The sequence below is a fragment of the Lycium barbarum genome, chromosome 6 (assembly GCF_019175385.1).
Source record: "Lycium barbarum isolate Lr01 chromosome 6, ASM1917538v2, whole genome shotgun sequence".
NCBI classification, from domain to species: Eukaryota; Viridiplantae; Streptophyta; class Magnoliopsida; order Solanales; family Solanaceae; genus Lycium; species Lycium barbarum.
This window is the reverse complement of record NC_083342.1, coordinates 106,594,589-106,610,166: the sequence shown is the minus strand read 5'-3', so window position 1 is coordinate 106,610,166 and position 15,578 is coordinate 106,594,589. Positions and strand designations below refer to the sequence as shown.

The following is a 15,578-nucleotide window of genomic DNA, read 5'->3' as shown; positions in this document are numbered from 1 at the left end:
ACTATGTCACTTGCTGCAACAGATACTACAGTTGTTGCAACAGATACTACACTTGCTGCAACAGATACTACACTTGCTGCAACAGATATTACAGTAGTTGCAACAGATACTACTTGATTCACCCATATTTAGTGATCAACAAAGGGAAATCAATGATATTTAGTCATAAACAAAGGAAATCAACGATATGTAGTGATCAGTTTATAATACTTAATCAATTTGATGGTATTTTGAGTCAGGAAAGATGATCTACTAAGTCAGTATGCACTGAATCCAATGATCATTAGAGTGAATTGATATCAACTACTTGATTCACCCATATTTAGTGATAAACAAATGAAATCAATGATATTTAGTGATTAATATATAATACTTAATCAATTTAATGGTATTTTGAGTCAGGAAAAATGATCTACTAAGTCAGTATGGACTGTGAACTACTTGATTCACCCATAGTTAATGATAAACAAAGGAAATCATTGATATTTAGTCATAAACAAATGAAATCAACGATATTTAGTGATCAGTGTATATATTTAATCAAATTGATGTATTTTGAGTCAGGAAATATGATATACTAAGTCAGTATGCACTAAATTGAGTTATCATTAGAGTGAATTGATGTGAACTAATTAATTCACGCATATTTAGTGATAAACAAAGGAAATCAATGATATATAGTGACCAATGTATAATACTTGTGAAGGAATTACCAAAGTTATGCCGGACCCGACATACTTGTGTCAAGTCTGCCCATAAGACATAAATATGTCGGGTCCGACATAACTTTGGCAATTCCTTCACAATTGTATACCGGTGGGGCATAGCGAAATTTAAACTCTGCCTTATAATTTTTTTTTTTTTTAAATTTTGACTATGTAGGGTTTGAAACTGAAACGTATGAGTTTTAGCTAAAGAGCAAAATTTAAATATTTTAAATATGAGAGGCAAAATTTAAAGACTACAATTACCTGTTGAAGACAAGAATATTTGATTATATTAATTCTCCTTTGTGTTTGTTGCCCCACGCAAAACCGAAATTCTTAATAATTATAATGTTGACCAAGTCGTTCATATTATTAGTTATTTAAATAAATAATATTATCAATTCAAAACAATTTTATCTAATCAATTTATACTTAAGTGAATTGAGACACAACATTCAAAATTACCGAATATTATTTGCAAGGACTTAAACTTACATTACAAACGTTGAAAATTTAATATTTTTTTACATTTACAGTTTTACACTATGAAAGAAAAAGGTTTAGCAAATATATTTTCAAGAGTCTCTAGTGCCTTGTTAAACCCTTTCCATAACCAGTGTCTTCTTTAAACCCTTTTGTTAGTATTTTCTCAACCCCTTCTTCTTCGCCGCTTCTCTGTGCTTTTTTGGTTTTCCAGTTAGAAACGCAATAAACCTAATTCCTCTTTCACTGAGTTTTACTGTTCTGCCAATGGCTATGGATGGAGAACAGTCCCACAAATCTCATAGGTCCCGTCAATCTGGTCCTACAGCCAAGAAAAAATCAAAGTCTGATAAGAAAAAGAAAGGTCTTTCCCACGAAAACAATAAGCAGCATAATCCTAAGGTAACCCTATTTTTTTTTTTTTTTTTGTTCTTATATTGTTATGTGTCTGGTTTGTCTACTGGTTTATACTGACGCTTTGACAGATTTATGTGTTAATTTAACTGCATAGGTAGATTGGTACAAGTTCAAAAGTTTTAGTCTTGCTAAATGAACTGTAATTGCTGGTGACTTATAGTGTATGAGCCTGTTTGGACTGGCTTATTTTTAGGTGCTTTTAAGCCAAATTAGTTTTTAAACAATTTTGTAGTGTTTGGGGTTAGATAAAAAAGTGCTTTTAAGCACTTGTTTTTAAGTCCAAATAACAAAAGTAAGCCAAAAGTCATAAGCCCACCCAAACAGGCTCTAAATGCTGTAAATAAGAAACCTAATTATGAACGTTAATCAAAGGATAATTTGTCAATATTGCTCTTTTGCTTCCTCCCAATTTCTTCTTAAGACTAAAGATGGTCAATGTTGGGATTTGATTATAGTTGAAGAACTCATTAAAGACAAGGGTAATTTTGGAAAAAATTAATTGATACATCTTTGGACTTTGAAAATTTCGTTCATTTTGGACCATAGAAAAGTGTCGGAAATTCATTTATATTGGAATGGAGGGAGTAGTAATTTCGAATGACTTACTTATATACTGTGAATGTGTAGGCATTTGCATTTAATTCCACGGTGAAAGCAAAGAAATTGCAAGCACGAGCTACAGAGAAGGAGCAGAAGAGGCTTCATGTCCCGACAATTGATCGGTCTACTGGAGAACCAGCTCCATATGTAATTGTAGTGCAAGGACCTCCCAAGGTTGATATCACATGTTTTTTCATTTACAGCTTTGGTTAGACGTCATTCGTTGGGTTTTAGATTTGATGTTCTTATGGTTTATGCTATTATATTTAGGTTGGGAAGTCTCTGCTAATTAAGTCTCTTGTAAAGCACTATACAAAGCAAAATTTACCTGAAGTTCGAGGTCCCATCACTATAGTGTCAGGTATGGATTGGCTTCTGACATTGTTCCTTTTTTGATTAGCTTAGTCCAGACATGAATAATTGGAAATATTAGAAAGAAAGAATGGATGCACCTAATCACATCTGAGATACTATGTTTCTGCTGTTATAAAAAAAACTGTTTATTGCAATATTTTAGTAACTAGTGTTGTCAAAGCTGCACTTAAGCCTGGGAGCAAGGCATTTTGCAGGCTGGACGCTTTGCCTTGCTTATGTGCCGTTTCAGTGGAAGCACTAGGAGGCGATTTGAAAAAAAATCTAGGTTAAGTTGTGAGACTCATGAGTTTTGCCTAGACGTCGACTCTAAATCATAAGGTGGCTGGATCATTTTAGTGTGAACTGTTAAGGAAACTCTTACAGATGGATGTGCTAGTCATTAGGAATTGGAAATTAGATTTTTCTTATAAGAGAACTACTATTTGAATTGCGAACTCAAAACTGAACGAAATAGATTGGAACGAACTACTATGGTCTCTATCCTCCCATATGTTTAACTTAATATGTAGTGTTTTAATTACTCTATCTATGGTTAGTCTTGAATATGTCTTATTTCCATCAATTTTGCATCTTTTTTCACCAAGTGTGTATTTTAGTTGAGCCTTGTTTTTAAAGACCGTAAAACAGGTTTTGGTGTTTTTCTACGCTTTTCGGCTTGGACAATATTGGCAATCATGTTATTTTTTTCTTTTGACGTCCCAAAATAAGGTGTCAGCTTAATCAGTTAGCAGAGTATATATGCAGCACTGCCATAGCCGTAGTCTATTGTGTTTACGTGGATCTGTTGTATTGAAAAATTATTGTTAATTCATTTGTGACACTGTAGGTAAGCGGAGACGTTTGCAGTTTATAGAGTGTCCGAATGATATCAATGGAATGATTGATGTGGCAAAGTTTGCCGATTTGGCATTGCTTCTCATTGACGGTAGCTATGGCTTTGAAATGGTGCGCTTTTGTTTCTTAAGGAAAAAAAAAAAGAAGACTCGATAAGCGTAACATTGTTCTAGTAATTTCTTATTGAATATGTAGCAACTCCTCTAGTCTATGGATGGGTTATTCCTAGTGAGTTAGGTGAGATTGATTATATGCTGATACTATTTATCATTAATGTAAGTAATTGATTCCTCCGTCTTTCAAATTTATCCTCTCTGTCCCATTTTATTATCCTCTTTGTCCCATTTTATTCGACACATTTTCTCTCATGACATGCAAAAATTATTAATACTTCTAGAAAGCATAATACTTTATTACTCTAGGCATCCTTTATGAGCTTCAAGAATTTAAATCTAAACCATGATATTCTCAATACACAATGATATCTAATCACTTTCAACATCTATTTTCAATGTTATCTTCTAACACTATCACTTTAATATGCAAGTCAAGCTAATTATTTAATTGTGTGTTTGATCAAAATGTCTCACAGAATAGCAGAGGGAGTATCAGTCTGATTCCTTGCACAAACTTAATTGGTTATATTAAAATTGACATTTGTTGCATGCTTCCATCTTGGTTACCAAGGGAATGTAGTTTACGAGGGTGTTATATTCTTTCTCCAGTACCTTTCACATTTACTGATTGGTGATTGGTGCCAACTTACTGCCTCTAGGAAAAATGAGTTCTCTCAGCTGATAATTTTTTTTATAAGTAGACCTGTGATTGATTTAATTGCTTTTGCAGGAGACCTTTGAATTCCTTAATATATTGCAAAATCATGGATTCCCTAAAGTTATGGGCGTTCTTACACATCTTGACCAGTTCAAGGATGTTAAGAAGCTTAGAAAGACGAAGCAACGGTTAAAGCATAGATTTTGGACTGAGATATATGATGGAGCTAAATTATTCTATTTGTCTGGTCTTATCCATGGGAAGTAAGTCCCTGGCTTTCCATATAGCATGCAGCGGTGATTTAATGGAATATTTCTATTTAATTTCTAAATCAATAAATTTTGGTAATGAGTAGGTACTCTAAACGTGAAGTGCATAATCTTGCGCGGTTTATCTCTGTCATGAAGTTTCCTCCTTTATCCTGGCGCATGTCCCACCCTTACATTGTTGTAGATCGTTTTGAAGATGTCACTCCTCCTGAAAAAGTGCGCATGGACAACAAATGTGACAGAAATGTCATTTTGTATGGTTATCTTCGTGGATGTAATATGATGAAAGGAGCAAAGGTTTGTTTCTTTTACTTTTCGTTCATTTGTCAGTGAATAACCTTTAGTGCTACTTCATGTGAAATAAGATTGTGATTTAACTATGAACTGGCCGTTTAAAGGCATAGAAGCAAAGGTTCATGCACCCATTAAGGTCATTTGCAAGTAATATAGTTTCTGAGAGATGGCATAGCAATATGCCTAAAGTGTTATGAATGTTGGTTGGCTGTATCGGGCTACAAATATATGAACTTTAAGAGTGACAATACCGCAGAGCTGGTTCAAAGACTTGGAGGAAAATCATCAAGCTTAACGTTCAAATGCATATTATGTATCTAATGGATAATATAGAATTTTTTTGCTATAGTTTTAGAAATTTTTAGAACCATTCCAGCCTGTATGTTATCATTGTCAAGTTTTTTTTTTTTTTTTTTTAAGAACCATCCCAGCCTGTATAGTCTGGATTATATTGGAATGGAAGGGGTAGAAGGTGCTTGAAGACAAGATTACACTAGTACAGATTTTGAAGTATAGATGCTTAGGACCTTTGGCTTTTTGGTGTAAACTTGACATCATGTATAAGGAGGAAAAAATGAGAGACTCTATCAATCTTTTGTAGATTTTGTACAAGGAACCTTTTGTAGCATCCAGCACTAGCTTAGTGCTTGGCATTTCTCTTTTGAATAAGATCTGATTCACTTGTCAACAAAAAGAGTTTGTGAATTATATTGGTAGATGTACTAGTGAAAGGGAAAAAGCTATGGCCCTTTCATAACAAAGTAGAGAAGACCGGAAAAAATGGAAGCCTTTGGGATAAAAACTCAATGAGTTGTTAATGACTCATGTGAAGATAGTGACATTTTATTTATATCTAGTTATTTTAATATGTCGTTTCAGCTAGTGATTTAACAGTTTATTTCTCCCTTGTCCATATTCTAAAGCCGCTTCACAATATAGGTGCATATTGCTGGTGTTGGTGATCATAGTTTGGCTGGTATAACAGCATTACCTGATCCGTGCCCTCTACCATCTGCTGCCAAGAAGAAGGGACTAAGGGACAAGGAAAAGCTGTTTTATGCCCCCATGTCTGGATTGGGCGATCTGCTCTACGATAAGGATGCTGTGTATATAAACATAAATGATCACTTTGTCCAGTTCTCTAAGGTTGATGAAGCAGCTGCCGTTAGGGCTCGCAAAGGTACAATATGTCCACTATGTTTATAAGAATCCCAATTTTTTTAATCGAAGAATTCCAAATTTTCTTAGCTTATGGGGAATTCACATTCCCTAGTTAGTTCAGCAAGATAAGCAACATGCTACTGGCTGTCTTCTGGTATCCGGAATTTAAGTTTTACTTGTGTCTTGGTGGTTTGATTGATACCTTTGTGTATACTATATCATTTGGGAAAAGAGTTATGGTTGGCTGATTACTATTCTTTTTTAGCAGATCTCATCATGTAAGATCGTGTAAGTTGGGGTTTAAATAGAAACCCAGTTTTTAGCCTGTTTTCTTGATGAATCTTGGCTCTTCTGAACACCTATTTCGTTATAGCTTTTTTGTTGTTTGAGTAAGTTTTTATTCATAAACAGCACTGACTGATATAGCTTTTAGATTTTCTGCTATTACCAAATTAATAGGCCTTGAATGTCGTTGCCTTCCTTTGCTTGCTCTGGATTCCTTCCGTTCCAATCAGTTATCATAATTTTCGGGTGAACTCTACTCATTATTGGTCAAGCGACTCAAATAAGAAGAAATTTTGATTATAAAGTCTACTCTTGTGGTGGTGTGTCTGTGTCGTCCATTTCCTCCACGTTCTTTGTCTGTCTCTCTCATTCTCCCCTGCTCATGTGTATCATATCAGATCACACAATGGACAATGAAGAACTCTTGACTAGAGCTAAGCTGCATCACTGATCAAATGTTAACGTGCGGAGGGGTGTCCTATTTTCTTAGACGGTGTTACCGTGTTAGAAGTTGTTGAGAATTCCTATATGTAGTAAAATCCAAATACGCCTTTTTACCATTGGTTAGATATCGTTAGGACAGGAATGGTTGTTGATAACCTTATGATCCTTTCAAAAACATGCAGAAAAATGAGAAAAATGGAGTTTTTGAAAAGAAAAATACTATGCAATACGCTTGTTGCCTTGAAGAATATACGCTTGGATGATTTTAAAATATTCGGATATGTACATCCATTTTAGAAAGCTCACAAAAATCCTAATCAAGCCGAATAAGTCTTAATTATTGGCATGCACTTGGATACAGAAATCCATTTTATCATTTAGATGAAAAAATTCTCACCTGTGTCACACGTGGATTTGCGGCTAGTTTTCTTCATGATTCTGGAATAAGGAAAATATTGGATGTTGAGATCACTTTTTCCTACATGCTATATGTTTTTGTTTATCTTTTGGGTTACACCTTTTGGCAAGTCATTTTCGACTAACCAGTATTATCTCCTTGGTCAGGGAAGGGCAATGATGTTGGAGAGGCTTTAGTTAAATCACTTCAGAACACAAAATATTCAATTGATGAGAAGTTAGAAAATAGTTTTATTTCCCTTTTTGGGAAAAAACATAATCCATCCTCAGCAAATCCTGCTAAAGCTGATCAAACTTATGGTTTGGAGCCTGCGGAGCGAGAACAGTCTGGGTTAGAACTCAACAGCGATGGATCAGATAAAGACAGTGATGCTGAAGATTTGAATGAGTCGGAACCACTACAGTTAGACCGAACTCATCCTAGGGATTCAAAGAAGAACACCTCTGATGAAAGTTCTGAGGAAGAAGATACTATTGGATCAAAGAAGCACCCAGGATCTAGTAATAGTTTCAGGGAACATGTTGATTTCCATGATGGAAGGATGAGAAGAAAAGCTATCTTTGATAATGATAATGATTTTGATGAAAAGGTAAGCGTATGACATTCATGATCTTCCCTTAGTGCCTCATCTTGTCTATGAGGTGTTTCTGTATTGCGGATAAAAAACAAGTAGACAGCTATCTGTACCAGATATTAAGGAGGAAAGCTTATGCCTCCTTTTTCTGGTTTGGAGAAACCTGATAAACCTGTTTCCTTCCACCTCTTTAAGAGCCCTGAGAAGTGTGCCAGTTTTTTTGGGGAACAGAGGTTCTTTTCGTGAAGAACAGTGTTTTCTAAAACTCGTTAATTACCCTTTCCCATCATTGATATAAACCTTAGGAGCATATTATTGTTCACGTGTTAATTCAGATTAATTTTTTTAAGTTGGTATGTCTTCACTTGTTGATATGCTCTGAACTTAATTTTTGAAGCAAGTTACTCTCTCGTATACCTGGTTCACCGTGTGGTGGAAATGGAGTTTGAAATGCGTAATATGGTGTATTTATACTATATCATTTGATCCAGGATTATAGTGAAGAAGATGGCGAAGAGGATGCACAGGATGAGGAAGCACAAGATGCTGATTTTGAGGACACTGATGAGGAAAATGATTTCGATGCAGATGGTAGGTTTTTTATCTTTATTAGTACAGGCATCATCCTCTGGGTACTTTGATCTCCATTTAGTATTTCATCATCCTCTTGGCGTTGGAGTAAACGAAGTTCCTAACTTGCTGTAAAGTAGCTTGCTTTCTTTCCAACCCCTTTCTAGTTACTCCAAATCTTTCATTTCTTACTGGATCCTTTTTGTTATTCTTTTAGTAGGAGAGGATACGGGCAATGCTTCAAGATGGAAAGAGTTCCTGTTAGAAAGGACACGTGAGCGCCAAAATGTTAATCTTATGCAGCTTGTATACGGGGAATCTGAATCCAAGTCAACTACTAAAGCTGACTTGCAGCAGCATGGCACTGAAAACGATGAAAGTGATACCGAGTTCTTTGTGCCAAAAGGGGAAGGAACTAAGGTTTGTCCTTATACAGCTCATCAAAAAATAACCCTTTTGATGGTTTGCTTTTGGCCCATGTGATATCCAGCTAAGCACATTGCGTGTCCATTTATATGTGTTATGGGAATCATTGTCTATAATAATTAGTATTACGATTTCAGAGTATCCATCAGCGACAGTCTAAAAGATAAGGAGAGGGATTACTCAATCACGTGGCTACCATGTCTTTCATCCAGTATTTTGAGGGTAGCTTGATTTAGAAAATGCTGTAATATCTTTAAATTTTGTCATTCCTACTTTGTAACCCTAAAGTGTATGCATTAGAAGTATCAAAATGACTTAATTGTAGAAGAAGATGTGGTAGTCATGTGGAGGGACCAAACTAAGCATATCAAAAGGTTGAAAGTTGTTATTTGAATAGAATAAAGCTATATTTATCAATAGTTGAGGGCCAAACAAGATGCAATCTTCTCAATGCAATTAAATATAGCTCTTCTGCTGCTGTAGTCATTTTTTATTTTATCACTACCATTTTGGTAGGAGTTGAAATGACTTGTCTAATTATTGCATTTCTTTATGCAGAAACCAGAAGAGCGGATGGATGATGATAATATTGATGCCGAGGACTGCTCCAAATTTGTAAATTTTGCTAGTCAAATTGACTGGAAGAATCAAGAATCAATTGAAAGTATCCGTATCCGTTTTGTCAGCAAAGGCTGGTCCAAAGCGGCTCGTGGAGGTGGCTCAAGAGATGTCGATGGCAATGATGATGTTGGGGAGGAGGGCGAAGATCTGTTTGGTGATTTTGAAGACTTGGAATCAGGTCAGAAATATGAGAGCCATGAGATAGGTGATGCTGGAACTGATGATATGATCCGCAAGGATGATGAATCAGCAGCTGAGGAGCGGAGGCTAAGGAAATTGGCACTTCGAGCAAAATTTGATTCTCAATATCCTTTTATTACCTCATTTTTCTTTCCTCTTCCTTCCACTCCACCCTTCATCTTTCATTCATTTATCAAATAACTTCTGCTCTCTAACTATGATCTGTTTTAGGAACAGTTGTGATCTGTGATTTTCTGCTTTGTCCTTGCAATTTGTTTATGACCTTAACTTCTATGTACATATGGTGGGTCTGATTCCTCCAATGAGGATGAGGCTATCAAACCAGACACAAAGTCTCATCGGGGTCAAGCTGATGGAAGTGGGTACTATGATAAGGTGAGCTTTTGGTCAATTACAGCCAACCACAAAGTGGGGATGCATTTACTTTAAAGCTAATCATGCCTTATTTCACAGTTGAAGGAAGAGGTAGAGCTTCAGAAACAAGTTAATTTAGCAGCACTAAATGAACTTGATGAGGACACTCGGATAGAGATAGAAGGTTTCAGAACAGGAACTTATGTTAGACTAGAAGTTCATGGCGTCCCTTCTGAAATGGTTGAATATTTTGATCCTTGCCATCCGATTCTTGTTGGAGGTCTAGCACTTGGAGAAGAAAATGTTGGATACATGCAGGTAAAAGCTCCTCTTTGGTTATGTCCATTCGTTTCTTTTTTCCTCTTAGCGTTTATTTACCCCATAAAATGGCTATTCAATCTCATCCAATTGTTGTTTCTCTGAACAGATGAAAGAACTAGTATTCACCTCTTTAGAAGTTTGTATCTCCTCAACAATATAGCTATGAGTAAAACTTGAACATTTTATTGTAAGCTTTCAGTTATGAACAGGTTTTATGGATGGATTATTAATATCCAGTCAGAGTGGCCATTACATAGTTATGGCATTATGAACGCTAAAAGACACAACAGACTGCTCAGATAGGGTCATAAGAGAGAAGTTTAACCTGAATTTTTTTTTTGAGAGCCTATCATCTTTGTCTACAGAAAGGAAGATATCAGTTTGCCCCAGAAAGAACTAGCATGTCCATTAGGTTTGTTTGATTAACAAGATATCTTTGCTGAAAATAACATATTTACTCTTTTTGTCAAAATTCTGTTTTATTGAGTTTAAGCTAGGTATAAAGCTTTCCTTGTTTAAGCGAATTTCCCATTAACTAGCAAAGTTCTGAACATGTGACAGTAGTAGGTTTATAATACCCTGACTGGTAGTCCCTGTTACTCAACAGCTAACTGCAAGTACAAGAGGCAGTACTGAAGAAAAGCAGTGAGAGGTTCTGCCCTGTCATGCATTTATGCAGTACGCTTGAATGACTTATGAATAGAAAAAGAAAAGATGTTTCTCTTGCATAAATGACATGATTGTGAAAGTTAATGCATCGTGGTGGAATTTATTTTTATCAATGCTAAGGCTTAATTATGATATGTAATTGTACAAAGTTAAATTTAGTGAATGAAAAATCTTAATTACGATCTTTTGAATGAGTGTGTAGTTGCATCCTAATTACTACTGGACGAAACCGTCTTTTTTTCAGGTTCGGTTGAAGCGGCACAGGTGGCACAAGAAAGTGCTGAAGACTAGGGATCCAATTATTGTTTCTATTGGTTGGAGGCGCTACCAAACTGTACCTATTTATGCTATTGAGGATCAAAATGGTCGTCATCGTATGCTCAAGTACACTCCTGAACACATGCATTGTCTGGCAATGTTTTGGGGTCCCCTTGTGCCTCCACACACGGGAATGATCGCTGTCCAGAACTTGTCAAACAATCAGGTAAGGTGTCACTTATAGTTCCCTATGATTTATTTTAAGTACTTGTGAAACAATTAGGTAAGGTGTCATATTTAGGTGCCTTGGCCTCGTTAATGGAAAGTTGGCTGGAACCATTTCCCATTCTTGCCTTGATGGAAGTTTTAACTTTACCAGTTTAGCAATGCAAGCGCCCCTAGGGCTTTGGTTTAGTGGTAAGAGCACAACACGTGATGTGTGAGTTAGGCGCACGTCACGGGTTCGAACCTTTGCTGTAGACAAAAGCCTGGTATTTAAGTTGAGAAGGGTAGAGGGAGCGGGCCCGTTATTCACCGATTTTCGATCCTTGCGCTATTGGCTCGGGGATTTCTTGTTTATAAAAAAAAGTTTCATAATTAATGACTGAGAGACGCTTTATCAGTAAACAGTCTTATGTCAAAGAACAAATTCCTTTTCTTTCCTTTTTAACTTTTGCTTACTTTTTGTTGGATGGGGAGCAGAGTGAGGGTGTGGGAGATCTGCAGTCAATATTTTTATGCAAATACAGGTTGATCCTTCCTCTGTACTGATTGTTTTACCTTTGTCTGTCTTTATATCTTTTCAGGCATCCTTTAGAATCACTGCCACTGCAACTGTGCTAGAGTTCAACCATGCAGCCCGAATAGTCAAAAAGATCAAGTTAGTTGGTCACCCATGTAAGATATTCAAGAAGACAGCACTTATCAAGGACATGTTCACTTCAGATCTTGAAATAGCTAGGTTTGAAGGTGCAGCTGTTCGAACTGTTAGTGGAATTCGCGGGCAAGTGAAAAAGGTAGTTTACCACTTTGGATATCATCTGAGTGCTGTCTCACTTTGTTTCCTGGTTTTCTAGCTATGGATACTTGTGCTTGACTGTTAAGTGACAGGACTTATTTAGACAATATAATCAAGTCGGAATGAATCCCATCCCCTAGCGAGTGAAGTGCTTACGCCCCTTTAGAGATAGGGGCGAGCAAAAGAGCTCGTTCTTCCATTTTGAGATCTTTAGAAGATATTTTCTTGTCACTTTGTCTAGATACCAACTTCTCATTTTCACTCCCACCATCAAAATATTAAACCACCATCAAGCAATCCAAGATTAAAAAATTATACGTACTAATTTTTTGGGATCAACAAATTTAAATAAATTGTATCCTGATGGTATTCCACAACGTTTGATCAGAGGAATAAACAATATGAGATGTTACTTTTGGAGATTCTGACTACCCCTGATTGAAAGAATAGAATAAATACACGTCGATTTGTTGAGGCATAAGATATTTAGTATTTTAATGTTCTAACAAAGCATGGACTTACACACACCACAAAGATGAATTCTTTGAAAAGAAAAAGCTGCACATGGACCGGGGGGTGGGGACTTCATCCGTGGTTGCCTGTTTTTGCTTGTTATTCGAGGTTTCTTGTGGACTCTCCTCTCTCCATACCCATGGGCTCTCCATGGAGCATTAGTTTGTGGTTCTTGTAAGTTCTAGCATAGACTTGGCATTTTCTTAATAGTATTTGTCATGTTGTTTCGAGGATGATGATTTAGGGTGCCATCTCAAAAGTTGCACATGTTGCAAAGTTATCCACCACAGAAAGTTGTGAAGATGTAGTTGAAGCAGTTCTACATGTTTTAGGGATGGTTTTTACTCCTGTTTTTGATTCATTTCCCTACTTGTGTTGTTGGTGTTAATCTTAGGCTGCTAAAGAAGAGATCGGTAACCTTCCCAAGAAGAAGGGTGGGAGTGCCAAAGAAGGCATTGCTAGATGCACGTTTGAGGATAAGATCCTTATGAGTGACATTGTTTTCTTGCGTGCTTGGACTCAAGTTGAAGTTCCCAGCTTCTACAATCCGTTGACAACAGCATTACAGCCACGTGACAAAACTTGGCAAGGAATGAAAACAGTTGCTGAATTAAGAAGAGAACATAATCTGCCAGTGCCCGTCAACAAGGATTCATTATATAAGGTGAAATAAATTATTTCACACATTTGTTAATAACTTTCATATTTACATTCTCAGTTTCTGTGTGCGTTTTTTCCCCTGCTGACACACGCCTCTCTGCTTGCTATGTTGTTTGATGACGCAGCCAATTGAACGAAAGCTGAAAAAGTTCAACCCCTTGGTAATTCCCAAGCAACTACAGAAAGGTCTCCCCTTCAAATCTAAGCCCAAGGATACTCCAGCTCGAAAGCGACCACTTCTGGAAGATAAGAGGGCTGTGGTGATGGAACCTCATGAGCGTAAAGTGCTTGCTAATATTCAACATCTTAGACTTATTCAGCATGAGAAGGTATGGTTTCTCCAACTGAAGCAGTTAAGACTCGGTTTTACTACTAGTATAGTACTTTCGTGGCTGTAGCTTCTGGTCCCTTGTCCATTAGGACCTGTTAACTGCGAGCTCTTAAAGAGTTATTTGGACAATTCACCCTTAAGTGACACAGTTCTCTTAGCCTCTCTGCTATGTCAGTTTTACTGATTGTCGAAGCTTACATCTGTTTGGATATGAATTTTACGTTCCCCATCGTATGCATTTTGCAGATCAAAAAGCGCAAGCTCAAAGATGACGAGAAGAAGAAAGCACTTGAAGCAGAAAGGACCAAGGAAGAGCAACTCTCAAAGAAGCGACAGAGAGAAGAGAGACGAGAAAGGTACCGCGTGCAGGATAAAATGAAGAAGAAAATCCGCAGGGAATAACTGGGTCTTAGTTCTTCATAGGCAATGCCTGAAACAGTTTGTCCACCCAGATAATCGGGTCAATCTTGCTGGAAGAGCTGAAAGCTTGGTTGACTGCCAAACTTGGCTCCATATCATATAAATCTGCAGCATCAGAGACGAAGTGTTGTCATCAGCTAGCAACAAAGTGAGACTTTAACGTGTTTGGCAACCACTGGATCTTTTGTTAGCCTTGGACCTCAGCCTCGCGGTGTGCCATGGTAGATACATTCTGAAAATGGAAATATTGGCCAAATTTTTGTAGTTTAGGGAAGTGATAATATATCATTGTAATTCTATACAAGATGTAATAGTGGCATGAATATGCAATGCAGTGCTTACTTATTCTGTTGTTTCTATTCTCTCATCTTCAATGTTTGTGTAGTGGCAGTTTAGTGCTTTTGTTTATTGGCTTCTCCTTATGTAGATGGAGAACTGTTTGCTATTCTACAATATTAAAAAAGGAATTCTAAATGTACACGTCTCATTTGAAACTAAAGATGAATGTTTCACATATAACTAAAATAGTGCAAGTCTATGTATGTTGCTAATATTACTCGAACTCATTGGCACGGCTGGACACCTAGAATTCAAATATTCAGTTCCATTGGATTAATGTGATACTTCGTATTTGTTACTTCATCTACTCCATGTCATTTTCTCCCTTTTCGGCTTTTTCTATTTGAAGTCTTTTTAGTTTTGTACTTTTCATTGACCCTTAATGACAAGTTCTTATAGTTATAAAAATCTCATGACATGTCTAAAATTAGATGTCCTAAAAGTGCAAATGATATACATCACGAATCAATCTTTCTTAATTTTTCATGCAATCATACTTAAAATAAAACCAAGGGAGTATCAGTTTTAACTGAAACCTAAATGAACCTCGAATGAACTGACCTGTGATGAAAACAGACAACCATACTGATAGGAGTAAATACTTACCGCATTGTGTTTTATACATAGTTTGTCATGGTTAAGTGATTAGATAAAGTATCATCACAGACAACCATAGTACCATACTGGTAGAAGTAAATACTCACCGCATTGTCTGTTGTACACAGTTTGTCATGGTGAAATGATCAAATAAGTAATACTTCATCCGTCCCAATTAAAGTGTTAGGACTGCAAGATTCAAAAATCTTTTTTTATTTCTTAAATTTTGTGCCCGTATCTCAATTAATCATGATTAAGTGATGAAAGTGAAATGTATACGTCATGCATTTATTAATTTGGTGCAATTTTTTTATCCGGATAAGTTCTTACCCTGATGTAGAGCTGCTTGTTATAAATAAAAAAGCTCTTAGCACTTTCGTTAAAGAAGGAAAGAGAAGAAGAAATCATCTTTGTTTTTTCCAAAAAAAATTAGCTACTCCCTTCGTCGCATTTTATATGAGGGTGTTTAACTAGACACGAAATTAAGTTAAAGGAATATGAATCAATGAAATACCTATAATTTGATACATAATAAATTGTCCCGTTTTTTTTTTTTTTTTTTTTACAGACAACCGAATAAGTTCTATAATCAATATCCCCTTTTCATTAATTGTGGAAGAGTTAAATTCGCCTAAATCAGCATTA

General features: G+C 36.3%; 1 protein-coding gene across 2 annotated transcripts; it reads left to right on the top strand.

Moving 5' to 3' along the window:
- Positions 1-1,300: 1,300 nt before the first annotated feature.
- Positions 1,301-14,356, top strand: LOC132645265 (uncharacterized). 2 transcript variants are annotated; one of them, XM_060362164.1, is made up of 18 exons: positions 1,301-1,592; positions 2,235-2,381; positions 2,478-2,568; positions 3,409-3,527; positions 4,263-4,453; positions 4,546-4,756; positions 5,693-5,933; positions 7,208-7,650; positions 8,127-8,226; positions 8,426-8,625; positions 9,190-9,561; positions 9,736-9,828; positions 9,907-10,125; positions 11,042-11,281; positions 11,862-12,071; positions 12,981-13,250; positions 13,372-13,575; positions 13,824-14,356. In XM_060362164.1, the coding sequence occupies exons 1-18, from the start codon at positions 1,458-1,460 to the stop codon at positions 13,977-13,979; spliced, it is 3,642 nt and encodes a 1,213-aa protein (XP_060218147.1). In that variant the 5' UTR covers positions 1,301-1,457; the 3' UTR covers positions 13,980-14,356. The 2 variants fall into 2 exon arrangements, with proteins under 2 accessions (XP_060218147.1, XP_060218146.1); XM_060362163.1 differs by having other exon boundaries at positions 8,423-8,625.
- The last annotated feature ends 1,222 nt before the right edge of the window (positions 14,357-15,578 follow it).

Bases quoted from the DNA above. Each gene is read 5' to 3' on its own strand.
- LOC132645265 (XM_060362163.1), top strand. From the start codon at position 1,458: ATGGCTATGGATGGAGAACAGTCCCACAAATCTCATAGGTCCCGTCAA. The intron at 2,569-3,408 runs GTATGGATTGGC...GTGACACTGTAG, and splicing joins TCCCATCACTATAGTGTCAG to GTAAGCGGAGACGTTTGCAG. The intron at 4,454-4,545 runs GTAAGTCCCTGG...GGTAATGAGTAG, and splicing joins TCTGGTCTTATCCATGGGAA to GTACTCTAAACGTGAAGTGC.